Here is a 27,748-nt window from a genome sequence, read left to right on the forward strand (position 1 = left end):
GGTAACGAAGAGTCTATTTGCTTTCTGATTGGCCGTGGGAAGGCGGGGCGCTGCAAGGATGGGCATGTTGGGCAACCAATGGCGGGAGTGTGCGCAGGTGGGGGTGGTGCGACGATTGGAGCCGTGCGTCACGTGATGGAACCTCCAGGAATATGTCCGACCAAAGTTGGGAGCCTCTAGCGCGACGGGTGTGGCGGGGGGGTAACAATATATTTGGAGCGTAGAAAGAACAAGGGCAAAGTTCCAGGGAAGCACTGGCCACTGCATTAATAAAATAAAGAAAGACTGTGACTTAAGAGTGCAGAGCGCAGAGCTGAGGAAGGGATCACAATCCAGGGATTAGGGTAACGTGGAGAGGCTGGGGTTGTTCTCCTTGGAGCAGAGAAGGTTAAGAGGAGATTTGATAGAGGTGTTCAAAATCATAAAGGGTTTAAATAGAGTAAATATGGAGGAACTGTTTCCAATGGCTGAAGGGTCGATAACCAGAGGACACAGATTTAAGGTGATTGGCAAAAGAACCAGAGGCGACATGAGGAAAATCTTTTTTACACAACGAGTGGTTAGGATTTGGAATGCGCTGCCTGATAGGGCGGTGGATACAGATTCAATAGTAGCCTTCAAAAGGGAATTGGATAAATACTTGAAGGAAAAAAAAATTGCAGGGATATGGGGGAAAGAGCAGGGGCAGTGGGACTAACTGGATTGCTCTTCGAAAGAGCCAGCGCAGACTCGATGGGCCGAATGGCCGCCTTCTGTGCTGTACTATCCAATCCGTCGAGCAAGAGGAAGCTCCCCAGATATGGGAGCAGGATTCAGATACTGGACAGAATGGAGCTTTACAGAGAGTTAGGAGCTGTGCAACCGAAAAGGAGAGGAGAGTTCGTCACAGGTTTCAATCAATAAACCCATTAGATTTCAGTCTTTACAGAAAGAAAATACTGCGGATGCTGGAAATCTGAAATAAAAACAGAAAATGCTGGAGATACTCGGCAGGTCAGGCAGCATCTGTGAAGAGAGAAACAGAGTTAACGTTTCAGGTCGATGACCTTTCGCCAGAACTGGAAAAAAGCAGGAAATGGAACAGATTTTTAAGCAAGACATTAAGAGATATTCAAGGCAAAAGGAGATGGTAATGGGACAGGTTGTGACATAAGAAAACTACTAGGCACTTGGTCTGAGTATTAAACAAGGCTTTAATCAACTGTTTTTCAACATGGAGATCCAGTTGTGTCCTTCACTAGTTCCTGTTAAAGAATGTCCTGAGCAAGCTGGGCCCATGCCCAAGTATTTATACTCTCCCTGGACAGCGCCACCAGCAGGCCGCCCAGTATTACTTCATAAGTCATTTCCACATGAATGACAAGATTCATGTCAGGTTGTTTCTTAACCTGTCCCATTACCATCTCCTTTTGCCTTGCACCATCATCCCTTTTGTCTCTTAACCTCTCCTGCCTTCCAGCCTATCACAGACCTTCCCTTTTGTTCTTTCATCCCCTCCCCCCTCCCTTTCCCAACCCCTACACTTGCTTAAAAATCTGTTCCATTTCCTGCTTTTTTTCCAGTTCTGACGAAAGGTCATCGACCTGAAACGTTAACTCTGTTTCTCTCTTCACAGATGCTGCCTGACCTGCTGAGTATCTCCAGCATTTTCTGTTTTTATTTCAGATTTCAGTCTTGACAAGTCTGCGTTGAAGGCAGGTATTTTGTTCTCCAGAAGTTCTCCGCAATACTTTAAGCTCAAATAGTGGAGCTCATTACAACAGGCCAGTGCTCCCTTTAATTGGTTCAATGCTAATCAGTATTTTAAAGGGATGAGGAGATGTATTATTTACTTAACACTGGTGGATTTTCTGTAGCAGACGACACACTGTTTTATGAAGATGGGAATGTTATACCATGTGATGCAGAATGTATTGTCCTGCTGGTAAAGTGGAGCCTGTATGTGATTTGGCCTCAAGGCCACAGAAGTCTAATTGCTGTAAATTGGTGCTGAAGTCAATTAAATTGATTGCTTCTCTTGGGATTGGCAGCTGGTAGTAAAACCCCTGGCTCCTCACCAAGGTCAGAAGGAGGCAACGCGTAATCACTGTCTTTCTTTTTTCTTTATGATAGTTTTTCAAAGTGTGTGATTTTCTATATAGCTGTAACAAAGCGTGACTGGCCGCAGCGTGACCGGCCGCAGTGTGAGGCTGCAGCGTGATGGCTGCAATGTGCCGCCGACAGTATGACACCTGCGGCGTGACTGATGCAGCCGAGACGCGAGAATCAGACAAATGACAGATCGAGTAAAGTCTGAGCGCTGCAGTTTTTTTTTTCTTGCACCGTTTCTCTCCGGACTGTCCGTGTTTATTTCCCTTGCAGATTGACCATGACCCCCGAATGCCAGCCTACATTGCCACTCAAGGACCCCTCTCGCACACCATCTCCGACTTCTGGCAGGTGAGTGCCAGCCTAGCGCTACGATAGACTTTACTGGCTAGTGACAAAATCAACGCGTAGAGCCCGATTCCTGCTGGACAAGACGGGAGTAATGCAGACTCTAAACACACTGTACTGTCCCTGTCCAACTGAGGGGAGAGGAGAGGGAAGGGAAGGATTCCATGTGCAGTACAGGCACTTTCCCCTGCGGGAAGGGAGGGAAAATCTGAGAGATTTGACACTAGATGCCTCCTAGTAGAAATGTGGGAGCAGTTCATTGTTAGCAGTCAAGCTCCTTTCTCCCCTGGTTCACAACACATTTCGAATAAGCATGAGACTCTAGTGGAATATACGGAACAGACTTCATTGATGCACAGTAATGGGTGAAGGGCCTTTAACTATATAGAGAAAGTGACTTTTTCGGTTTCTGTATCTTTTGAGCACTCGCAATACTGTTGCAAAACATGCTCCTTTATACACTATATATATATTTTGACTATATCAAAGGAAAATGTCATAAATAAGACCGTAGGACATATCTATTCCTAAATCCTTTGAAAACAGACTATTCATGTAAACACATGCAACACATGCCCTTTTACCTCCACCCTCCCCACTGTCCAGGGCCCCAAACATCCCTTCCAGGTGAAACAGCGATTTACTTGTACTTCTTGCAATCTAGTATACTGTACTCGCTGCTCACGATGCGGTCTCCTCTACATTGAGGAGACCAAACGCAGATTGGGCGACCGCTTTGCGGAACACCTCCGTTCAGTCCGTAAGGGTGACCCTGAGCTTCCGGTCACCTGTCACTTTAATTCACCACTTCACTCCCACTCTGATCTCTCTGTCCTCGGCCTATTACATTGTTCTAATGAAGCTCAACGTAAGCTCGAGGAACAGCACCTCATCTTTCGATTGGGCACGTTACAGCCTTCCGGACTCAACATCGAGTACAACAATTTCAGATAATAATCCCTGCCCCCATTTTTCATGCTGTATGATTTTGCCATTCCCATTTGCAACATTTTCACAGTATGTTCTTTCAATTCCTTCCTCCCCTCCTAACCCCCCCGCCCCCCCCCCCACCCCCTGTCTCTGCTCCTGCTTAATATCTGTTACATTTCCAGCTTTTTCCAGTTCTGATGAAGGGCCCCAGACCTGAAGCGTTAACTCTGTTTCTCTCTCCACGGATGCTACCTGGCCTGCTGAGTATTTCCAGCATTTTCTGTTGTTCATGTAAACAGTTGGCAGATGTTTACTTCAGAACTACTTCCCCTACATGAGACTTCCTGATGTAATAGTTACATCTTTGAAGTTAAAACTTCACCAGCTGCTATCTGTAGCTAATGGATTCTTCCTACCCATATTTATTACTCTAAAACTAAAGTTACATTTTATTACCTTTAAAACTAAACAGTAACCACTCATGGGTGAAGTCATTACTAACACACAGTCCCTTACACGAGCTCTTTACAGATCAGGAAACAAGCAATGCATTCCTTTTACAACACTTCAAAGTTATACTGGAAGGCCTGTTAATCCAAGATACAAAGAAGTTCGACGGTTAAACCTTAACTCCTCAAGATGTCCAACATACTTCTCTCCAGGATGTCCAACAGTCATCTCCCCGCCCTCTTAGCCAGGCGGGAGTTGGAAAGGCCAAGAAAACTGAGGCTAGAAAGGGTTTTTCATTAACAATATTTTCAGCATGGCAAAATGAGAACCATTTCACTTTGGTTCCCAGCATCACAGTGTGGGAAGAACCGGGGGGAGAGATGAGGAGAATTTTTTTTTTTAAACTCAGCGAGTTGTTGTGATCTGGAATGCGCTGCCTGAAAGGGCAGTGGAAGCAGATTCAATAGTAACTTTCAAAAGGAGAATTGGATAAATACTTGAAGGGGAAAAATTTGCAAAAGCTTCATTGTATGTGAAGAAAGAAAGACTGACATTTATACAACACCTTTCATATCTTTAGGACGTCCCAAAATGCTTTGCAGCCAATGAAGTGTTGTCAATGTTGTGATGTAGGAAACGCAGTGGGCAATTTATACACAGCAAGATCCCACAGTCAGCAATGTGATAATAACCAGATAATCTGTTCTTAGTGATGTTGGGTAAGGGATAAATATTGGCCCCGGACACTGGGGAGAACTCCCCTGCTCTTCTTTAAAATAGTGGCCGTGGGATCTTTTATGTCCACCTGAGAGGGCAGATGGGGCCTCGGTTTAACATCTCATCTAAAAGACGGCACCTCTGACAGTGTAGCACTCCCTCGGCACTGCACTGGCAGTGTCGGCCTGGATTTTGTGCTCAAGTCTCTGGAGTGGGTCTTGAACCCACAACCTTCTGGCTCAGAGGTGAGGGTGCTGCCCCCTGAGCCAAGGTTGGCTCATGTGTGTTCTTCCCCTCCAACTGCTGGGACACACAAAGTGGAGGCATTAATTAATTAATTAATTAGGTGTTAAGCTTTCCAACTTGGCTGCTGTGTTTGCCTACATAATAATCAATTATATAGCGATAAGGTGCTCAATAAACTCTGCTCCGTCTTACTTTGGCTCTCTCAGCGGAGAGGAGCCTGAGGGTAATTCCATCCCTTTGACGTCACACTGTGTCCTGTTACAGATGGTCTGGGAGAATGGCTGCACCGTGATTGTCATGCTTACCCCACTGGTGGAGGATAGCGTTAAGCATTGTGACCGCTACTGGCCGGATGAGGGCTCATCTCTCTACCACATCTACGAGGTAGGTTGGGCATTGTGTAGGAGAACGGGCGGGAAGCGCGGTGCATGGCGCTAATCTTTCGAATGTTGGTAGCGCATTGTGTAGGATAATGAGGGGAGCACATTGTGTAGGATAGAAACATAGAAACATAGAAGATAGGAGCAGGAGTAGGCCATTCGGCCTCTCGAGCCTGCTCCGCCATTCAATGAGATCATGGCTGATCATCCAAATTCAGTACCCTGTCCCTGCCTTCTCCCCATATCCCTTGATCCCTTTAGCCTTAAGAAATATATCTAACTCCTTCTTGAATATATTTAATGAATTGGCCTCAGCTGCCTTCTGTGGTAGAGAATTCCATAGGTTCACCACTCTCTGGGTGAAGAAATTCCTCCTCATCTCTGTCCTAAATGGCTTACCCCTTATCCTTAGACTGTGATCCCTGGTTCTGGACTCCCCGCCATCGGGAACATCCTTCCTGCATCTAGTCTGTCCAGTCCTGTTAGAATTTTATAGGTTTCAATGAGATCCCCTCTCATTCTTCTAAACTCTAGCGAATATAAGCCCAATCGACCCAATCTCTCTTCATACGTCATTCCTGCCATCCCAGGTATCAGTCTGGTGAATCTTCGCTGCACTCCCTCCATTGCAAGAACATCCTTCCTCCGATAAGGCGACCAAAACTGCACACAATATTCAAGGTGTGGTCTCACCAAGGTCCTGTACAACTGCAGCAAGATTCCTTGTTCCTGTACTCAAATCCTCTCGCTACAAAGGCCAACATACCATTTGCCTTCTTAACCGCCTGCTGCACCTGCATGCTTACCTTCAGCGACTGGTGCACAAGGACACCCAGGTCTCATTGCACTTCCCCTTTTCCCAATCTATTGCCGTTCAGATAATAATCTGCCTTCCTGTTTTTGACACCAATGTAATGTAAGCGCAGGAGAAGACCAACAATTAGGCTAAGAAAATAAATGACGGGACCAGATTGCGTGGATGTCTTTACCCAGAGAATAGTGGGCCCGTGGAACTGATTGCCTTCCCAACTCTTCTGTGTCTGTGTCAGCCGGGGGCTCAATCTTACCGATACCCGCCCCATCACACTCCCCCCAGGATTTATTTCAGCCATGTTGTCACCAGTGTTCCCTGCGATTTTTTTTTTTTGGTGCGTGGGCCCTTTCAATTTCTCACACATGCGTGGGCCCTTTCAATTTCTCTCATGTGTGGGCCCTTTCAATTTCTCACACATGCGTGGGCCCTTTCAATTTCTCTCATGTGTGGGCCCTTTCAATTTCTCTCACATGCGCGGTTACTTCCGTTGAAAAGCCGGTGAGCAGCCTGTGCGGGACCTCCAGACATCCGCGGGGCCGTGCGGCTTAGCGGGAACGTTGGTTTTCACCTATCTTTTCCTGGTCCTATCCCGATGGAGCTGACTCCTTTATTGTTTTGCAGTTCCACAGGTGCCAATTGCCGATTCACACCGCACCCAAGTGCCCATAGTTTACGGGCGAACCTTGGTGATAAGTGTCGGTGGGCTGTTCCACCATGTGTGGCATCATGTTTGAGCCTTTTATAACCCCTCCCCCCCCCCCCCAGTTCAAGGGTACTGAGGCCAATTGTATCATGCATGTACTCCCAACTGACCTTGAAGTGTCAGCTGTGGCTCAGTGGGCAGCACCCCCGCCTCTGAGTCAGAAGGTTGTGGGTTCAAGTCCCGCTTCAGAGACTTGAGCACAAATATCCAGGCCGACACTCCCGGGGCCTTGCTGAGGGAGCACTGCACTACCGGAGGGGCCGTCTTTCGGATGAGATGTTAAATCGAGGTCCCGTCTGCCCTCTCAGGTGGACGTAAAAGATCCCACGGCACTATTTTGAAGAACAGCAAGGGAATTATCCCCGATGTCCTGGGCCAATATTTGTCCCTCAACCAACATCACTAAAAAAACGATTATCTGGTCATTGTCACGTTGCTGTTTTGTGCGAGCTTGCTGTGCGCAAATTGGCTGCCGCGTTTCCTACATTACAACAGTGACGACACTTCCAAAAACACTTAAATAAAAACAGAAAATGCTGGAGATACTCAGCAGGCCAGGCAGCATCTGTGAAGAGAGAAACAGAGTTAACGTTTTCAGGTTGATGACCTTTCGTCAGAACCTGACCTGGTCATCGACCTGAAACGTTAACTCTGTTTCTCTCTTCACAGATGCTGCCTGACCTGCTGAGTATCTCCAGCATTTTCTGTTTTTATTTCAGCTTTCCAGCATCTGCAGTATTTTCTTTTTTGCTTCAAAAATACTTAATTGGATGTAAAATGCTTTGGGACGTCCGGTGGTCGTGAAAGGCGCTATAGAAATGCAAGTCTTTCTTTCACTGACCAACCTCACTGAACCATTGGGGAATCCGGCAGTGAATCTTTTTTCCTTTAAATAGGAGTTTACGGTGGAGGGAATGATTCGTGCGATGTACATACATAACCCTTTCCTGCTGCTTCCACAGGTCAACCTGGTCTCCGAGCACATCTGGTGCGAGGATTTCCTGGTGCGCAGCTTCTACCTGAAGAACCTGCAGTCCCAGGAGACGCGGACTCTCACCCAGTTTCACTTCCTCAGCTGGCCAGCAGAGGGCATCCCATCCTCCACCCGACCACTGCTGGACTTCCGCAGGTATGGAGAATGGGGGAGGGGTGTGAGGCGGACATGAGGTCTCGGAATTTCTGCGATTCGATGCAATGCAAAAATGCTGAGGAAGGCTGTTCAGAGAGTGTAGAGGGAGATTTGCTCTGTATCTAACCAGTGCTGTACCTGCCCTGGGAGTGTTTGATGGGACAGTGTAGAGGGAGCTTTACTCTGTATCTAACCCGTGCTGTACCAGCCCTGGGAGTGTTTGATGGGACAGTGTAGAGGGAGCTTTACTCTGTATCTAACCCCGTGCTGTACCTGCCCTGGGAGTGTTTCATGGGACAGTGTAGAGGGAGCTTTACTCTGTATCTAACCCGTGCTGTACCGTACCTGGGAGTGTTTCATGGGACAGTGTAGAGGGAGCGTTACTCTGTATCTAACCCATGCTGTACCTGCCCTGGGAGTGTTTGACGGCACAATGTAGAGGGAGCTTTACTCTGTATCTAACCCGTGCTGCACCTGCCCTGGAGTGTTTGATGGGACAGTGTAGAGGGAGCTTTACTCTGTATCTAACCCATGCTGTACCTGCCCTGGGAATGTTTGATGGGACAGTGTAGAGGGAGCTTTACTCTGTATCTGACCTGTGCTGTACCTGCCCTGGGAGTGTTTGATGGGACAGTGTAGAGGGAGATTTACTCTGTATCTAACCCGTGCTGTACCTGCCCTGGGAGTGTTTGATGGGACAGTGTAGAGGGAGATTTACTCTGTATCTAACCCGTGCTGTACCTGCCCTGGGAGTGTTTGATGGGACAGTGTAGAGGGAGCTTTACTCTGTATCTAACCCGTGCTGTACCAGCCCTGGGAGTGTTTGATGGGACAGTGTAGAGGGAGATTTACTCTGTATCTAACCCGTGCTGTACCTGCCCTGGGAGTGTTTGATGGGACAGTGTAGAGGGAGCTTTACTCTGTATGTAACCCGTGCTGTACCTCGGCTGCCCACAATGGGAAGGAGGTCCATTCCCCAGATATATGTCTCTCTCCTGGATTAGCACAAAAAAGCACTCATACCAAAAAGCCTTGAACCGTGCTGACAACACATCGATGATTACTGATGTCTGGCAAACTGCCTGATTGCTTCTGCTTTACTGATTGCTGCCTGTTACCGTGGCTCCCTTGCTGAGTAAGAATTGGATCCATGTGATGAGGAACTAACCTGCTTGCGTGTTACCAGCCAGGAGTTTAGACTCCGGGCGGCTGGTGCGAGCTGCTGTGTGGCTATAACCTCCTCTTCCTCCCTCTTTAACCAGCGTTTTATTAACCCCGCGATGCCTGCCTCCGCGACACTCCTCTCTGATGGCTCCCAGTGTCATTTTTGTGATTTGCAGCTAGTAGTGTCAAGTCCAGTTGCATAGTCACAAAAGTGATCATTGGCAGCTGTGACTGCTGCTCGGAGCATGGCGGGACCAGCTCTCCTCTTTGTGCCCTCTGACCTCCTCTTTTTCGGGTGGTAACTTCTCGCTGAACCAGCACAGTTGCGTTGCAGTTTGAGAGAGTGATGCCGATGCCAGGGCAGCACGGTGGCATAGTGGTTAGCACTGTTGCCTCACAGCGCCAGGGACCCGGGTTCAAATCCGGCCTCGGGCGACTGTCTGTGTGGAGTTTGCACATTCTCCCCGTGTTTGCGTGGGTTTCCTCCGGGTGCTCCGGTTTCCTCCCACAGTCCAAAGATGTGCGGGTTAGGTTGATTGGCTATGATAAATTGACCCTTAGTGTTAGGGGGATTAAATACGTGGGGTTACGGGGATAGGGTGGGATATGTGTTGGTGTAGGGGTTACGGGGATCGGGTGGGATATGTGTTGGTGTAGGGGTTACGGGGATCGGGTGGGATATGTGTTGGTGTAGGGGTTACGGGGATAGGGTGGGATATGTGTTGGTGTAGGGGTTACGGGGATAGGGTGGGATATGTGTTGGTGTAGGGGTTACGGGGATAGGGTGGGATATGTGTTGGTGTAGGGGTTACGGGGATCGGGTGGGATATGTGTCGGTGCAGGCTCGATGGGCCGAAATGGCCTCTATCTGCACTGTGGGGTTTCTGTGATTCTGTGATACTGGTTGGAGAAAGGTTTCCTCCCCCCCACCCCCCTCCCCCTCCTTCTGTGCCATCTCATTCCCTGGTCTGACAGCGGCGAGGGAGTGCTGCACTGTCGGAGGTGCCATCTTTCGAATGAGACGTTAAACCGAAACACCCACCCCCCCCCCCCCTCCGCCCGCTCCGTCTGCTCTCTCAGGTGGATGCAAAAGATCCCACGGCCACGATTTCGAAGAGGAGCAGGGGGAGTTCTCCCCGGTGTCCTGGGGCCAATATTTATCCCTCAATCAACATCATTAAAAACAGATGACCTGGTCATTTAGCTCATTGCTGTTTGTGGGAGCTTGCTGTGCGCAAATTGGCTGCCGCGTTTAATTACATTACAACAGTGACTTTTTTTTAAATTATTATTCCCGGGATGTGGGCATCGCCGGCAATGCCTGCATTTATTGCCCATCCCTAGTTGCCCCTTGAGAAGGTGGTGGTGAGCCGCCTTCTTGAACCGCTGGTAGCAGATTGTTACAACTGAGGGGCTCGCTAGGCCACATCAGAGGGCCTTTAAAGAATCAACCACGTTGGTGTGGGACTGGAGTCACATGTAGGCCCAGACCAGGGTAATACGGCAGGTTTCCTTCCCTCAAGGGACGTTGGTGAACCCATTGTTTTTTTTTTACAACAATCTGATAGCTTCATGGTCACTGTTACTGATACTAGATTTTTATTTCCAGATTTAATTAAAACTTAATTCAAATTCTCAAATTGCCATGTTGGATTTGAATTCATGTTCTCTGTTTAGTCCACTAACATCTCTTCTTCTTAGGCAGTCCCTCGGAACCGAGGATGACTTGCTTCCACATTAATTCCACTAACATAACCAGGACACCACCGTACCGCACGTGGAATTGTACCTACTCTGAACCCTGGTGGATGGTTGGAAGGGACAGAGACTCTCGCTTGCTGATTTTCATAGAATGATACAGCACAGAAGGGGGCCATTCGGCCCATCGTGCCTGTGCCGGCTCTTTGAAAGAGCTCTCCAATTAGTCCCACTCCCCCCTGCTCATTCCCCGTAGCCCTGCAAATTGTTCCTTTTGATGTATTTATCCAATTCCCTTTTGAAAGTTACTATTGAATCTGCTTCCACCGCCCTTTCAGGCAGCGCATTCCAGATCACAACAACTCGCCGCATAAAAAAAAAATTCTCCTCATCTCCCCTCTGGTTCTTTTGCCGATTATCTTCAATCTGTGTCCTTTGGTTACCGACCCTCCTGCCACTGGAAACACTTTCTCCTTATCTACTCTTTCAAAACTCCTCATAATTTTGAACACCTCTATTAAATCTCCCCTTAACCTTCTCTGCTCTGATTTTGAATTGTTGAAAGTTGCTGTTTAAGGGGTAACTGTACGTCGAGGGCGGTGGTTCTCACTGGAAGAGGCTGCATGGTGATTGTAGTGCAGGGGCCCGATGATCCTCTCGGTCCCTCTCGGTACTTACATTAAATGGTATCTTCTTCTGGTAAACAGAGCAACGGATGATCTCCTCTAACACACGAGGGAGAAAGGAATCGAAGGACATGCTGATGGGGTGAGATGAAGTGGGGTGGGAGGAGGTTTGTGTGGAGCATAAACACCGGCACGGACCTGTTGGGCCGAATGGCCTGTTTCTGGGCTGAAAATACTTATGTAAGGTGTTTCATTCTGTTCTGCAGGAAGGTGAACAAGTGCTACAGAGGCCGTTCCTGCCCCATAATCGTTCACTGCAGGTAAGGAGGTCCTTTTAGCAAGATTCCTCCGACTCCATCCAGCTTTGTGAATGTACGCTAACCACCGCTTCCTTCGGAGAAACGGTTAAGATTATGGCTAAGGACTTGCAAGCGGGCTGGGTGGGGCTAGACGCTGTCTGCTCCCCAGTTCCATGTCCAGACCGATGGGATGAGTCTGGTCTGCCTGCTGGCTGTAAGGCTCCCTGTGTGAAATGAGTTTGGTCTGGCTCAGCTTAGTTCCGAATGGGCTCCCGATGAGTAACTCAATCCTCAGTCATCGGAGCAAGGTATGTCGTAATAAGTTGCCCCAGTGCTATACAGGGAGATAGATCTCTGAGCGCTTACTGATGTGTGTCTACTGATCCTTAATGGTGTGTTTTATGCTTTCAAACTGCTGGGATGTCTGTGGTCTAATTCCTTCCTGATTCTATTCTTGGTTCACCAGTTAATCATAGAATAGTACAGCACAGAAAGAGGCCATTTGGCCCATCGAGTCTGCGCCGGCTCTTTCAAAGAGCAATCCAGTTAGTCCCACTCCCCCGCTCTTTCCCCATATCCCTGCTATTTTTTCTCCTTCAAGTATTTATCCAATTCCCCTTTTGAAAACTGCTATTGAATCTGTATCCACCGCCCCATCAGGCAGCGCAGTCCAAATCCTAACCACTCGGTGCGTAAAAATGTTTCCTCATGTCGCCTCTGGTTCTTTTGCCAATTACCTTAAATCTGTGGCCTCTGGTTACCGACCCTCCTGCCACTGGAAACAGTTTCTCCTTAGTTACTCATATTAAAACCCCTTCATAATTTTGAACACCTGTATTAAATTTCCCCTTAACCTTCTCTGCTCTAAGAGAGAACAACCCCAGCTTCTCCAGTCTCTCTCTGTGAGTGAAGTCCCTCATCCCTGGTACCATTCTGGTAAATCTCCTCTGCACCCTCTCTAAGGCCTTGACATCCTTCCTAAAGTGCGGTGCTCAGAATTGGACGCAATACTCCAGCTGAGGCCTTCTGGGGGCAGAACCTCTGCCCACTCTTACAAAGCCATCAACGTAAGGGGGCAGGGGTTGTGGGTAAGAGACTAAGGGAGGAGTTCTCATCCCTGGTCCTCAGTCCGGACCTGGTGTAGCAGTGGTCCATGGTGGCCGTGCTGGCTCTCTCAAACACCATTCTATTTAGTCCTGTCCCCATTGCCCCATACCCTAGGCCTGTACTACTCCCACTGCCCTGCTTTCTCCCCATGGCCCTGTATCAATCCCAAGCTAATCCCACTGCCCCGCTCTCTCCCCATAGTCCTGTATCAATCCCAAGCTAATCCCACTGCCCCGCTCTCTCCCCATAGCCCTGTATCAATCCCAAACTAATCCCACTGCCCCGCTCTCTCCCCATGGCCCTGTATCAATCCCAAACTAATCCCACTGTCCCACTCTCTCCCCATGGCCCTGTATCAATCCCAAGCTAATCCCACTGCCCCGCTCTCTCCCCATAGCCCTGTATCAATCCCAAACTAATCCCACTGTCCCACTCTCTCCCCATAGCCCTGTATCAATCCCAAACTAATCCCACTGCCCCGCTCTCTCCCCATAGCCCTGTATCAATCCCAAACTAATCACACTGCCCCGCTCTCTCCCCATAGCCCTGTATCAATCCCAAGCTAATCCCACTGCCCCGCTCTCTCCCCATAGTCCTGTATCAATCCCAAACTAATCCCACTGCCCCGCTCTCTCCCCATAGCCCTGTATCAATCCCAAACTAACCCCACTGCCCCGCTCTCTCCCCATAGCCCTGTATCAATCCCAAGCTAATCCCACTGCCCCGCTCTCTCCCCATGGCCCTGTATCAATCCCAAGCTAATCCCACTGCCCCGCTCTCTCCCCATGGCCCTGCATCAATCCCAAGCTAATCCCACTGCCCCGCTCTCTCCCCATAGCTCTGTATCAATCCCAAACTAATCCCACTGCCCCGCTCTCTCCCCATAGCCCTGTATCAATCCCAAACTAATCCCACTGCCCCGCTCTCTCCCCATAGCCCTGTATCAATCCCAAGCTAATCCCACTGCCCCGCTCTCTCCCCATAGCCCTGTATCAATCCCAAACTAATCCCACTGCCCCGCTCTCTCCCCATAGCCCTGTATCAATCCCAAGCTAATCCCACTGCCCCGCTCTCTCCCCATAGCCCTGTATCAATCCCAAACTAATCCCACTGCCCCGCTCTCTCCCCATAGCCCTGTATCAATCCCAAACTAATCCCACTGCCCCGCTCTCTCCCCATAGCCCTGTATCAATCCCAAACTAATCCCACTGCCCCGCTCTCTCCCCATAGCCCTGTATCAATCCCAAACTAATCCCATTGTCCCGCTCTCTCCCCATAGCCCTGTATCAACCCCAAACTAATCCCACTGCCCTGCTCTCTCTTCTCATAGCCCTGTATCAATCCCAAGCTAATCCCACTGCCCCGCTCTCTCCCCATAGCCCTGTATCAATCCCAAGCTAATCCCACTGCCCCACTCTCTCCCCATAGTCCTGTATCAATCCCAAACTAATCCCACTGCCCTGCTCTCTCCCCATAGCCCTGTATCAATCCCAAACTAATCCCACAGCCCCGCTCTCTCCCCATAGCCCTGTATCAATCCCAAACTAATCCCACTGCCCCGCTCTCTCCCCATAGCCCTGTATCAATCCCAAGCTAATCTCACTGCCCCGCTCTCTCCCCATAGCCCTGTATCAATCCCAAGCTAATCCCACTGCCCCATTCTCTCCCCATAGTCCTGTATCAATCCCAAACTAATCCCACTGCCCCACTCTCTCCCCATAGCCCTGTATCAATCCCAAACTAATCCCACTGCCTCGCTCTCTCCCCATAGCCCTGTATCAATCCCAAACTAATCCCACAGCCCCGCTCTCTCCCAATAGCCATGTATCAATCCCAAACTAATCCCATTGTCCCGCTCTTTCCCCATGGCCCTGTATCAATCCCAAACTAATCCCACTGCCCCGCTCTCTCCCCATAGCTCTGTATCAATCCCAAACTAATCCCACTGCCCCGCTCTCTCCCCATAGCCCTGTATCAATCCCAAACTAATCCCACTGCCCCGCTCTCTCCCCATAGCCCTGTATCAATCCCAGACTAATTCCACTGCCTCGCTCTCTCCCCATAGCCCTGTATCAATCCCAGACTAATTCCACTGCCCCGCTCTCTCCCCATAGCCCTGTATCAATCCCAGACTAATTCCACTGCCCCGCTCTCTCCCCATAGCCCTGTATCAATCCCAGACTAATTCCACTGCCCTGCCCTGTTCTCGCTCTCTCTCTCCATAGTCCTGTATCTTTGATATTGATCCAGCATTCCTTTGAAAGACGCAATGTTCTCGGCCTCAACCATTCCTTGTGGCAAAGCATTCGAAGCTGTAACAACCCTGTGTGTAGAGAAGGGTGTCCTAAACCCTCATTTTGTGATTTTGCCGATGATCTTATATTGATGCCCTCCAGTTACTGACTGACTCACTAATGGCAATAGATTTTCCCTATTTACCTTAACAGGAAAGAATTTCCCAGCGTCTTCCCTCAAATAGTCCACAGATTATTTTTTTCCCTCTGGGTTTTGACTCTCCCAGGTGTCAACATTACTGGAACAGGAGGAGGCCATTCAGCCCCTCGAGCCTGTTCCGCCCACTCAATGAGATCATGGCTGATCTGTATCTTAACTCCATCTACCCGCTTTGGTTCCGTAACCCTTAATACCTTTACCCAACAAAAAATTTATCGATCTCAGTGATGAAATTTTCAATTATCCCTCAGCTATTTGGGGGAAAGTGTTCTAGATTTCCACTACCCTTTGTGTGAAGAAGTGCTTCCTGACATCACCCCTGAACGGCCTGGCTCTAAATTTAAGGTTACGCCCCTTGTTCTGGACTCCCCCCACCAGAGGAAATAGTTTCTCTCCATCCACCCTATTAACTCCTTTAATCAACTTAAAAACCTCAATTAGATGCATGAGAGTCTCACAGAGAGGGTGACCGTGTCTGGGGCAGAGGGCCTTGTCTCACGTTCCATCTGATCATTACACGGTGCGTTCTGTCTGATTTTCTGTACCGTCTACATTTGATCCGAACCCAAACTACAAAATATATCACACAGCACGGCAGGAGGCCATTCGGCCCATCATGCCTGTGCCGGCTCTTTGAAAGAGCTCTCCAATTATTTCCAATCCCCCCCCCACCCCCCCCCGCTCTTTCCCCAGAGCGCTGCACATTTTTCCCCTTCAAGTATTTATTCAATTCCCTTTTGAAAGTTACTATTGAATCTGCTTCCACCGCCCTTTCAGGCAGCGCGTTCCAGATCACAAAAACTCGCCGCGTAAGAGATTATGTCTCCTCGTCTCCCCTCTGGCTTTTTTTTGTGCCAATTATCTTAAATTTAGAAATAATTTTTCAAAAGGAGAGTACAGTACAATACAGTCGCAGCGTGGTGCGGGTCACTGGCTAGCAAACCAAGCAAGATTGTTTCGTAAACTCAATGAGCATCAGCTGAATCCTTGCCCTGATTGCAATAACTGGACTTGAGCTTTCAGTGGAGGAGACTGCCCTCCGGTGGAGACCTGGGCGAATTGACCGTTGCTGTGGTGAGCTCGGTTCACTGCCGTGGCCTTGGGCCTGATAAAATAGTAGGTCGCACTGCCGTGGATGAGTGCCTGTTTTTGGTTTTTTTTTTAAAGTGGATTGTGACCCCACCTGCCCCTCTTCTGCAGCTGATTCGGGCCGTTGGGTCAGGCTTGCTTCAACCACCCCCCCCCCCCCGGCAGAGCGGTACATCCAACTTTCGCACATCTCCTGCCTGACAGTAAGGGTTGCCAACTCTGGCTGGGCGTATTCCCGGAGGTCTCGTCACATGACCGCCATTGGCCCCCCCACCATTGGTCGCCCGACACTTCCATCCGCGCGCCCCCACCCCCACCCACCTTCCCACGGCCAATTGGAAAGCAGGCAGGCTCTTCATTATCCGATTGGATAAATTTCCTATCTCCAGTCTCTTTTTACAACAACAACCACTTAAGAACATAAGAAACAGGAGCAGGAGTCGGCCAATCGGCCCCTCGAGCCTGCTCCGCCATTCAATAAGATCATGGCTGATCTGATCTTGGCCTCAACTCCACTTCCCTGCCCGCTCCCCATAACCCTCAACTCCCTTGTAGCTCAAATATCTGTCAGTCTCTGCCTTGAATATATTCAATGACTCCGCCTCCACAGCTCGCTGGGGTAGAGAATTCCAAAGATTCACGACCCTCTGAGAGAAGAAATTCCTCCTCATTTCCAATTTAAAAGGGTGCGCCCTTATCCTGAAGCTATGCCCCCTAGTTCTAGATTCCCCCACGAGGGGAAACATCCTCCCTGCATCTACCCTGTCAATCCCCCTCAGAATCTTGTTTCAATAAGATCCCCTCTCATTCTTCTAAACTCCAATGAGTATAGGCCCAACCTGCTCAACCTTTCTTCATAAGACAACCCCCTCATCTCAGGAATCAACCTCGTGAACCTTCTCTGAACTGCCTCCAATGCAAGTACTGTATATCCCTCCTTAAATAAGGGACCAAAACTGCACGCAGTACTCCAGGTGTGGTCTCACCAGCGCCCTGTACAGTTGTAGCAAGACTTCCCTACTTTTATACTCCATCCCCCTTGCAATAAAGGTCAATATTCCATTTGCCTTCCTAATTACTTGCTGTACCTGCATGCTAACTTTTTGTGATTCATGTACAAGGACCCCCAGATCCCTCTGTACCGTGGCATTTTGTAGTCTCTCTCCATTTAAATAATAATTCGCTTTTTTATTTTTCCTACCAAAGTGGATAACCTCACATTTTCCCACATTATACTCCATCTGCCAAATTTTTGCCCACTCACTTAACCTATCTACAGGAAACTTTGTGATATCCGGCACCGACGGGACCGAGCTGTTGCCGATCTATCAAAAACTGCCGGACATACAAAGTTAATGTTGAAGCATACGGAGGTTTTCATCTCCGTATCTGACAACAAGCACTGTTGTTTAGCAACAGCTTCTAAACAGTCGGCTGCAGCTGCAAGCGTCTCTAGCTGAAGCTGTTGCTATAGCTACAGACCTTGCAGTGCCTGACTGGGGAAAAAAAGCAACAAGAACTAAAAAAAACTTATAGAAAACGGCTCCTGATTTTTGCCGTTAGATCGAGTATTCCGGACATATAACCTCCGGATAAACCAAAGTTTCCTGTATATCCCTTTGCAGACTTTGTGTCCTCCTCACAACTTGCTTTCCCACCTATCTTTGTATCATCAGCAAATTTGGCTACAGTACACTTGGTCCCTTCATCCAAGTCATTAATATAGATTGTAAATAGTTGAGGCCCAAGCACTGATCCCTGTGGCACCCCACTAGTTACAGTTTTCCAACCTGAAAATTACCCATTTATCCCGACTCTATTTTCTGTTAGTTAGCCAATCCTCTATCCATGCTAATATATTACCCCCAACCCTGTGAGCTCTTATCTTGTGCAGTAATCTTTTACTTGGCACCTTATCGAATGCCTTCTGGAAATCCAAATACACCACATCTACTGGTTCCCCTTTATCCACCCTGCTCGTTACATCCTCAAAGAACTCTAGCAAATTTGTCAAACACGATTTCTCTTTCATAAAACCATGCTGACTCTGCTTGATTGTATTATGATTTTCTAAATGTCCTGCTACTACTCCCTTAATAATGGATTCCAGCATTTTCCCAACGACAGATGTTAGGCTAACTGGCCTATTGTTTCCTGCTTTCTGTCTCCCTCCTTTCTTGAATAGGGGCGTTACATTTGCAATTTTCCAATCCGCTGGGACCTCTCCAGAATCCATGGAATTTTGATAGATTCCAACCAATGCATCCACTGTCTCTGCAGCCACTTCTTTTAAGACTCTAGAATATAGGCCATCAGGTCCAGGGGACTTGTCAGCCTTTAGTCCCATTAGTTTGCCTAGTACTTTTTCTCTAGTGATAGTCATTGTTTTAAGTTCCTCCCTCCCTATAGCCCCTTGATTATCAATTATTATTGGGATGCTTTTAGTGTCTTCTACCGTGAAGACTGATACAAAATATTTGTTCAAAGTCTCTGCCATTTCCCTGTTTCTCATTATTAATTCCCCAGTCCCATCCTCTAAGGGACCAACATTTACTTTAGCTACTCTCTTCCGATTCGAGGCGCTGCTTAACCGGGAGCCGATGTAGGTCCGGGTAACGTAGAAGCAAAAACGTTCAAAGGACATTTTTAAAGCACATAAAACGTGTATTTATATAGCGCCTTTAACGCAGTATAACATCCCAAGGCGCTGCACAGGAGTATTTTAAGACAAAAAAACTTGACACCGAGCCACATAAGGAGAAATTAGGGCAGGTGACCAAAAGCTTGGTCCGAGAGGTAGATTTTAAGGGGCGTCTTAAAGGAGGAAAGAGAGGTGGCGAGGCAGACAGGCTTAGGCAGGGAATTCCAGAGCTTAGGGCCGAGGCAACAGAAGGCACGGCCGCCAATGGTGGAGCGATTATAATCAGGGATGCTCAAGAGGGCAGAATTGGAGGAGCTCAGATATCTCGGGGGGTTGTGGGGCTGGAGGAGATTACAGAGATAGGGAGGGGTGAGGCCATGGAGGGATTTGAAAACAAGGATGAGAATTTTGAATTCGAGGCGCTGTTTAACCGGGAGCCAATGTAGGTCCGGATAACGTAGAACCAAAAACATTCAAAGGACATTTTTAAAGTACGCAACTTTCTTTAACTACCCGATGATGTTTTTCTCCCGGGTTTTGCTCGCGCTATGACGGTGCCCTCGCGTACACCCACTCACAGCACACACGTGTACAAACACCTGTCCTCCAAGCGTGCGATTGACACGACTGTCTCCGTTTTGCAGTGATGGGGCCGGAAGAACTGGAACGTACACCTTGATCGATATGGTCCTCAACAGAATGTCCAAAGGTAATCCTCAGGTGGGGAGCGTGGCTCTCCCGGTCCGGTGTCACCCTGTCCCGTCTCGGATTCAATGTCTGAAAGGTCCAGATCATCCAGTGTCTCAAACCGAGAGAGCCTGAGGAGGATGGCGTTAGACACTGGTGCAAGAATTCGGGGATTGGGGTTAAGCGACATTATTGGCAGGGAGAAGGGAAGAAACAATTGGCATTTACATGTGGCAGCGTAGAGGGAGCTTTACTCTGTATCTAACTCATGCTGTACCTGCCCTGGGAGTGTTTGATGTGACAGTGTAGAGGGAGCTTTACTCTATCTAACCGTGCAGTTATTGCCCTGGGAGTGTTTGATGCGACAGTGTACAGAGAGCTTTACTCTGTATCTAACCCATGCTGTACATGCCCTGGGAGTGTTTGATGGGACAGTGTAGAGGGAGCTTTACTCTGTATCTAACCCATGCTGTACCTGCCCTGGGAGTGTTTGATGGGACCGTGTAGAGGGAGCTTTACTCTATATCTAACCCGTGCTGTACCTACCCTGGGAGTGTTTGTTGGGACAGTGTAGAGGGAGCTTTACTCTGTATCTAACCCGTGCTGTACCTGCCCTGGGAGTGTTTGTTGGGACAGTGTAGAGGGAGCTTTACTCTGTATCTAACCCGTGCTGTACCTGCCCTGGGAGTGTTTGATGGGACAGTGTAGAGGGAGCTTTACTCTGTATCTAACTCCGCAGGAGTGTTTGATGCTGGCACTGGGTGTGATTATTGTTCTGTTCCTCGGCCCGAGTATCCCCCGTATTGATGAGCTCAAGATTCTCCCCTACCTTTCCTCCCTGTCCCTTTTCCCTCACTCTGTTCCTTTTCAGCTGTTCGTTTGTAATATCTTCCAGTTCTGATGGAGGGTTTTACCTGAAACATTAACTGTGGTTATGTTAGTAGACGAGTGATGCAGAGGCCGGAACTAATAACCCAGAGAACAGGAGCTCACTTCCCACCGCCGCGGTTTGAGAATTTGAATTTGGTGTTAAAAATAGGAAATAATAATCCAGCGTTAGTAAAAGTGACCGTGAAGCTGTCGGATTGTCGTAAAAACCCATCAGGTTGACTGATGCCCCTTTGGGGGAGGGAAACCTGCCGTCCTTACCCGGGCCTGGGCCTACATGTGACTCCAGTCCCCACACCAGTGTGGTTGACTCTTAATGATAGCAAAATACTGCAGATGCTGGAAATCCGAAATAACAACAGAAAATGCTGGAAAAACTCAGCAGGCCAGGCAACATTAAATCTCTCCACGGATGTTGCCTGGCCTGCTGAGTTTTTCCAGCATTTTCTGATGTTATTTTGGTCGACTCTTAACCTGCCCTCTCAGTGAGAAACCCACCACCAGCACCTTCTCTGGGTAACTAGGGGGTGGGCAATAAATGCCGGCCTCGGCAGCGACGCCCACACCCCCAGAATGAATAATTTAAAAAATAAAATATACCTCCTTACCTGGTGAGTGACGTAAAAAAAACTACTAGGCACTTGGTCTAAGCGTTAAACAAAGCTTTAATCAACTGTTTTACAACTTGGAGGTCCAGTTGTGTCCTTTACTAGTTCCTGTTAAAGAATGTCCTGAGCAAGCTGGGCCCGTGCCCGAGTATTTATACTCTCCCTGGACAGCGCCCCCAGCAGGCCGCCCAGTATTATTTCATAAGTCATTTGCACATGAATGACAAGATTCATGTCAGTGAGTGTTGCCAACAATTTGTTTCAAATTTCCAGCATCTGCAGTATTTTATTTAACGTGTTGCTGGGTAATTTAGACTTTGGGTGACGGGGGTGAAGCGGGCAATATTGATTCAGCCGCTCGTTCTGCATCTCAATGGTGAATCAGTATTGCCCAAAGTCATTATTACCCCGATTGTATGTGACTGGGTCTAGTCACTCCCCACTGGAGTGGAGCTAATTTACAGAATAAACGGGAAATTGTTCAACCTTCGTCGCCTCCAGCCCAGATTCAAGGTCGTCCCATCCTCTGTTGTCGAATTACAGTATGCAGACGACGCTTGCGTCTGCGCTCACGTGGAGGTCGAACTCCAAACCATCGTCAACACCTTCACTGAAGTGTACGAGAGCATGGGCCTTACACTAAACATCCGTAAGACAAAGGTCCTCTACCAACCTGCCCCCGCCACACAGTACTGACCCCCGATTATCAAAATCCACGACAAGGCCTTGGACAATGTGGACCACTTTCCATACCTCGGAAGCCTACTGTCAACAAGGGCAGACGTCGATGACGAAGTCCAACACCGCCTTCAGTGTGCCAGTGCAGCCTTCAGTCGCCTGAGGAAGAGAGTGTTTGAAGACCAGGACCTCAAACCTGGCACCAAGCTCATGGTCTACAGAGCAGTAGTGATACCCGCCCTCCTGTATGCTTCAGAGACATGGACCATGTACAGCAGGCACCTCAAAGCACTGGAGAGGTACCACCAACGCTGCCTCTGCAAGGTCCTGCATATCCATTGGCAGGATAGGCACACCAACGTTAGTGTTCTTGCTCAGGCCAACATCCCCAGCATCGAAGCTTTGACCACGCTCAATCAGCTCCGATGGGCGGGTCACATTGTCCGCATGCCCGATACGAGACTCCCAAAACAAGCGCTCTACTCGGAGCTCCGACACGGCAAGAGAGCCCCAGGTGGGCAGAGGAAATGCTTCAAGGACACCCTCAAAGCCTCCTTGAAAAAGTGCAACATCCCCACCGACACCTGGGAATCCCTGGCCCAAGACCGCACAAAGTGGAGGAGAAGCATCCGGGAAGGCGCCGAACACCTCAAGTCTCTTCGCCGGGAGCAAGCGGAAGCCAAGCGCAAGGAGCGCACATCAACCCAAGCACCCCACCCACCCGCCCCTTCAACCACCGTCTGCCCCACCTGTGACAGAGACTGTAGGCCCCGCATTGGACTCATCAGTCACCTGAGAACTCATTTTTAATGTGGAAGCAAGTCATCCTCAGTTCCAAGGGACTGCCTAAGAAGAAGAGTATGTTAACATGTTGGTTTTATATGGGTTTGTTATGTTAACACTGTTAATGGCATAACACGCCTTTTTATCGCCTGCAGTCTCTTCATGTATGTTTATGATCTGTGCACTAGGTGTGAAGGAGATCGATATCGCTGCTACTCTAGAACACATACGAGACCAAAGGCCTGGCATGGTGTGCACTAAGGTACGTCTTAACCCCCCGCTGGAGTTTGGGAATTGTCGGGGTCTCCATTCCTACATTATGACAGTGACTGCCCTTCAAAAGTACTTCGTTGGCTGTAAAGCGCTTTGAGACGTCCGGTGGCCGTGAAAGGCGCTATAGAAATGCAAGTCTTGCTTTCCTTTTTTCCATCAATAGTCCCGCCTCTGCCATTTGCAGAGCCACAGAAAGAAAGACTTGCATTTCTATAGCGCCTTTCACGACCACCGGACGTCTCAAAGCGCTTTACAGCCAATGAAGTACTATTTGAATTGTAGTCACTGTTGTAATGTGGGAAACGCGGCAGCCAATTCACACAGCAAGCTCCCACAAACAGCAATGTGATAATGGCCAGATAATCTGTTATCGTGATGTTGATTGGCCAGGACACCGGGGATAACTCTCCTGCTCCTCTTCGAAATAGTGGCCGTGGGATCTTTTACATCCACCTGAGAGAGCAGACGGGGCCTCAGTTTAACGTCTCAGCCGAAAGACGGCCCCTCCGACAGTGCTGCACTCCCTCAGCACTGCACTGGGAGTGTCAGCCTAGCTTTCCGCGCACAGTTCTCTGGAGCGGGACTTGAACCCACGACCTTCTGACCCAGAGGCGAGAGTGCGACCCACTGAGCCACAGCTGACAGCAGACATCTCTCTCCCATTTTTGAATGTTAGCAGGAATGGGAGACTGAGTGCAAGCTGGCCTCAGAGCCATTGAGCTTTGCCTGTTCCCTTCGGGTCTGTTGTGGCGGTTCATTTCTTGGTATTCCCCTTCCCCGCCGGACCCCCTGCCTCACCGATATCTAGGCTCTCTTAGTGACCCACAGCCTACGTCACCAGATTGGCTCCACAGAGTAACATCGAGAGAACCGCTATCATAGAATCACACAGCACAGAAAGGAGGCCATTCGGCCCGTCGTGCCTGTGCCGGCTCTTTGAAAGAGCTCTCCAATTAATCCCACTCCACGCTGCTCTTTCCCCAGAGCCCTGCAATCTTGTCCCCTTCAAGTCAGTGGTCCCGTTGTTCGGAGGCCCTGCGCAGGTCCCGTGCCGGCTCCACAATGGGAAAAACTGCGCATGCGCGGAAATTTGAGTGGGCCACGCACCCAAAACAAAATTAGAGGGAACATTGCTTCAAGTTTCTATCCAGTTCACCTTTTAAAGATTATTATTGGAGTCAGCTGTGGGTCGCACTCTCTCACCTCTGAATCAGAAGGCTGTGGGTTCAAGTCCCACTCCAGAGACTTGAGCACAATAAGCCAGGCTGACACTCCCAGTGCAGTACTGAGGGAGCGCTGCACTGCCGGAGGTGCCGTCTTTTGGATGAGACGTTAAACTCTCTCAGGTAAAAGATCCCATGGTCTCTATTTGGAAGAAGAGCAGGGGAGTTCTCCCCAGTGTCCTGGGGCCAATATTTATCCCTCAACCAGCATCACTAAAAAAAAAACTGATAATTTCTGTTCATTATCACGTCATTGTTTGTGGGAACTTGCTGTGCGCAAATTGGCTGCCGCGTTTCAACAGTGACTACACTTCAAAAAAAGTACTTCATTGGCTGTAAAGCGCTTTGGACCGTCCTGAGGTCGTGAAAGGCGGCCAGGACACTGGGGAGAACTGCCCTGCTCCTCTTCGAATTAGTGCCGTGGGATCTTTTACATCCACCCGAGAGGGCAGACGGGGCCTCGGTTTTCAGCCGAGAGACGGCACCTCCGACAGTGCAGCCCTCACTCAGTCTTGGCACTGGGAGTGTCGGCCTAGATTACGGGGCTGGAGTCTCTGGAGCGGGGCTTGAACCCATGACTCCGAGGACGTAGAGAGCGCCACCCCGCTGAGCCGCCCCGCGGCTGACACCGCCGGTAAATAAAGGGCCCACGGACGGAGACTGACGTAAGAAAACTACTAGGCACTTGGTCTAAGCGTTAAACAAAGCTTTAATCAACTGTTTTACAACATGGCAGTCTAGTTGTGTCCTTCACTAGTTCCTGTTAAGAATGTCCTGTGCAAGCTGGGCCCATGCCCGAGTATTTATACTCTCCCTGGACAGCGCCACCCGCAGGCCGCTCAGTATTATTTCATAAGTCTTTCTTTCATGAATGACTGATTCATGTCAGAGACGTCAGGGTTTTTTTTTGATTCTAAACCAAGTCCCCTCTTTATTCTTGGCGCAGGACCAGTTCGAGTTCGCCCTGACCGCCGTGGCGGAGGAAGTCAACGCCATCCTGAAGGCGCTGCCTCAGTGAACTCACCGCGTAACGCTCGACGAGCGAGCGAGCGGCCAGCCGTCGGAACCGCTTCGTTCTCCGTGGATTCACCCCCCCCACCGCCGGCCTGTGCTGTGTTCGTGTCTTCTCTCTCACGTGTTTTGTTTCGTATCTCGCCTTGGAAACAGCAACACGCAGTGCAGTGAAATTTCTGAGAGGGGCTTTCTCTTCATATATATATAAAGATAAATATATATATTGTATAATGGGCCGGAATTTGCCAATGGCACTCGTCGTTATTTATGGGGTAAATTGGGCCACAGCAAATCCAGGCGCGCGGCAGACGCCCGCCGGGTTAGACGGCAATGTCCGAAACATTGCTGTACCGCGTCGCATCGCGTCGCTCGCCCGTTAGCTTCACGAAAATGGCCTCGCGCCCTTAGCATCCCCAAATGCTCCGATTTCCTCCCCGCCGTTATCGGCTTGCACTTTGTGGGCAAAAAAAAAGTTTTGAGCTGAGTTTTGCAGTTTGGTGGGGGCAAGTTCGACGGTTAATGGCGCTCGATGCCCTGCTACAGCAACTTCTGGCCCAACATATATTATACATACATATCTAATATATATGAGGGCATAGTGTATACCTGGAAACTATCTGATTAACAGCCCCATGGTTATTTTTTTTAAATCTGACTTTCTGCCTTACATGGTAAGCAATATAGAGAGGTTTAGATCTCGACTTTGTGTAAAAGTTTAAAACCGGTGACAGCAAATCTCCAGACCCCTTTTACATCTCTTCCGATTGATCATAATAAAAAGCAGGAGCGATGTAAGACGGACTGCCGGTGCGCTATTGCCTGTTTTACAGTGTGGCGCAAAGTTAAAATTACTCCCCTTCCCCCACTCTCCTCTCCCCCCGCCCCCACCCCCACTTTCCGCAAAGGGTCACCGACTGCGCAAGTCTAAATTCAACCGAAAGAATGTCACTGTAGGAAATTGGGAGCACCGACCGTGTGTGGTCATTGCGGGTTAGACCGCCCCGCCCATATCAGTGTTGACAGGTGAGTGTTTATCTAGGCAGCCCGCAGGTATACTGGCGGGAGTGCCGACCCAGATACCCACAGGTCCGTTTGGCAACTGCGGGTCCGTCGAAGTCCATTGCTGCCCGGAGGTGCAGAGCGTTGGGACCAGAGGGCCAAGAGTCTAGGACCGGCTGCTGGCGAAGAATTTAAACTGCCTCCATCCTCCTCCCCACCCCCGTCAATTTATCGTCAGGTTTACAGAAGCGCTCACTCCTCAGAATCATACGGCACACAAGGAGGCCATTCCGCCCCTCATGCCTGTGCCAGCTCTCTGAAAGAGCCACCAGTTGTCCCTTACTCAGACTGCCAAACATGTTCTTAACGGCCTGAGATTTTGGGTTGCAATTTTAACCTAGCCCGGTGGACGGGAATCCCACGGGATCGGGTGTAACGGCAGATTTTAAGGCCCCACTCGCTGTTGCTTCCTCCTCCCCCATTGACTTCAACAGAGGGTGAAATCGGGCGGGGTGCAAAAACCAGCCTCGCCTCCAATCCCCGCCAGTTTCCCGACGGGACGATTTTAGGTTAAAATTGGCCCCTAAAGTCGCTCGTTGACGGAAGTGATGGCATTTAAAGTGTAAACACTAGTTTATTGCGACGGTATTTCTTCCAGAACAGGCTTTCTTTTTTGAGATTCTGAAGCAAGACAGCTGTCCATAGGATGAGGCTGGGATTGCAAACCGGGACATTAACAGCAGGGGAACCATTTTTTTTTAAACCCGTATCTTTAAACACACAGACTGCCGACCTAACGCACATTGAATCATTACTTTCGTAACAAAGAGGATCTTGTGGTGTTTGTGAGATGAATGTCCAGCAGATGGCATGTGGCTCGTCATCGATTCCACTGGCGAAGGGGAAGATTCCTCCTCTTAACTTCAACGCCCCACCTCTCTCTCTCTCTCTCTCTCCCCCTTTCTCCCCTGCATAGTTCCAAAACAGCCAGTCCTTCTCCAGCCACGGCCTCTCTCCCCGTGCTCGCTGGGCTGAGGGCAGCGCGGTGCAACCTGATGGGGTCTGTTTACGGTGTGACTGTCGGAAACCAGCAGCGATCCGCATCTGCGGCTTGGCTTCGTTTGGGGGGGGGGGGTAAAGGGAATCCCACACCTTTTCCAAATGGGAAGTGTAACTAACACGACCCCCGATCGGTTTCAGCACTCGTCCAGGTTAAAGTGGAAACAGAAATCGAATCCCGTGAAACTGACGTTACTCTGTGTGTGTGTCGAAATATAAAATAACCTGCTGCTTTGTGATGTCCCTAGCTTGTGGTCAAATCTCCCACTGCAGCATCTCATTACGAACCTTCAGAGAAAATTTCTAAAAAAAAATGAATTTAATTTTGTATATTTGATGTGAATAAACTTTGTTCGTGAGGTCTGTGCAAATTGCAAACCAAAAGCCTCTTGTGTCCTTCTTGCGTTTCCCTCCCTCTTCACTCTGAAGATGTAGTTCTGCAGAAGACTCCTCGGCTCCCACTCGCCTCAACCCCAGCGCAGGCACACTGTAGGCGGTTTTAAAATGTCCTTATTTACTTAGACTCAACTGGAATGAATGGTGACGACAAAGGGTGCTCACTTTAGTAAACCAGAACCGTTTATTAAACACACACACCATGCATTATAGAAACTTGGATAATAATGACTTGGTTAAAATACAAAACTCAGACC

General features: G+C 49.1%; 1 protein-coding gene across 1 annotated transcript in view; it reads left to right on the top strand.

Moving 5' to 3' along the window:
* The window catches only part of LOC147120628 (receptor-type tyrosine-protein phosphatase-like N), a 395,267-nt gene extending 367,788 nt beyond the window's left edge, over nucleotides 1-27,479 (top strand). Inside the window, 7 exon segments of the mRNA XM_085986775.1 lie at nucleotides 2,362-2,439; nucleotides 5,044-5,163; nucleotides 7,639-7,805; nucleotides 11,560-11,613; nucleotides 19,528-19,592; nucleotides 22,716-22,789; nucleotides 24,970-27,479. Of these exon segments, the coding sequence (XP_085842901.1) occupies nucleotides 2,362-2,439; nucleotides 5,044-5,163; nucleotides 7,639-7,805; nucleotides 11,560-11,613; nucleotides 19,528-19,592; nucleotides 22,716-22,789; nucleotides 24,970-25,041 (630 nt within the window). The 3' untranslated portion in view covers nucleotides 25,042-27,479.
* Nucleotides 27,480-27,748: the final 269 nt, after the last annotated feature.

This window comes from Somniosus microcephalus, chromosome 4 (genome assembly GCF_052327205.1).
Source record: "Somniosus microcephalus isolate GS21.2 chromosome 4, FLI_Smic_1.0, whole genome shotgun sequence".
Taxonomy (NCBI): Eukaryota; Metazoa; Chordata; class Chondrichthyes; order Squaliformes; family Somniosidae; genus Somniosus; species Somniosus microcephalus.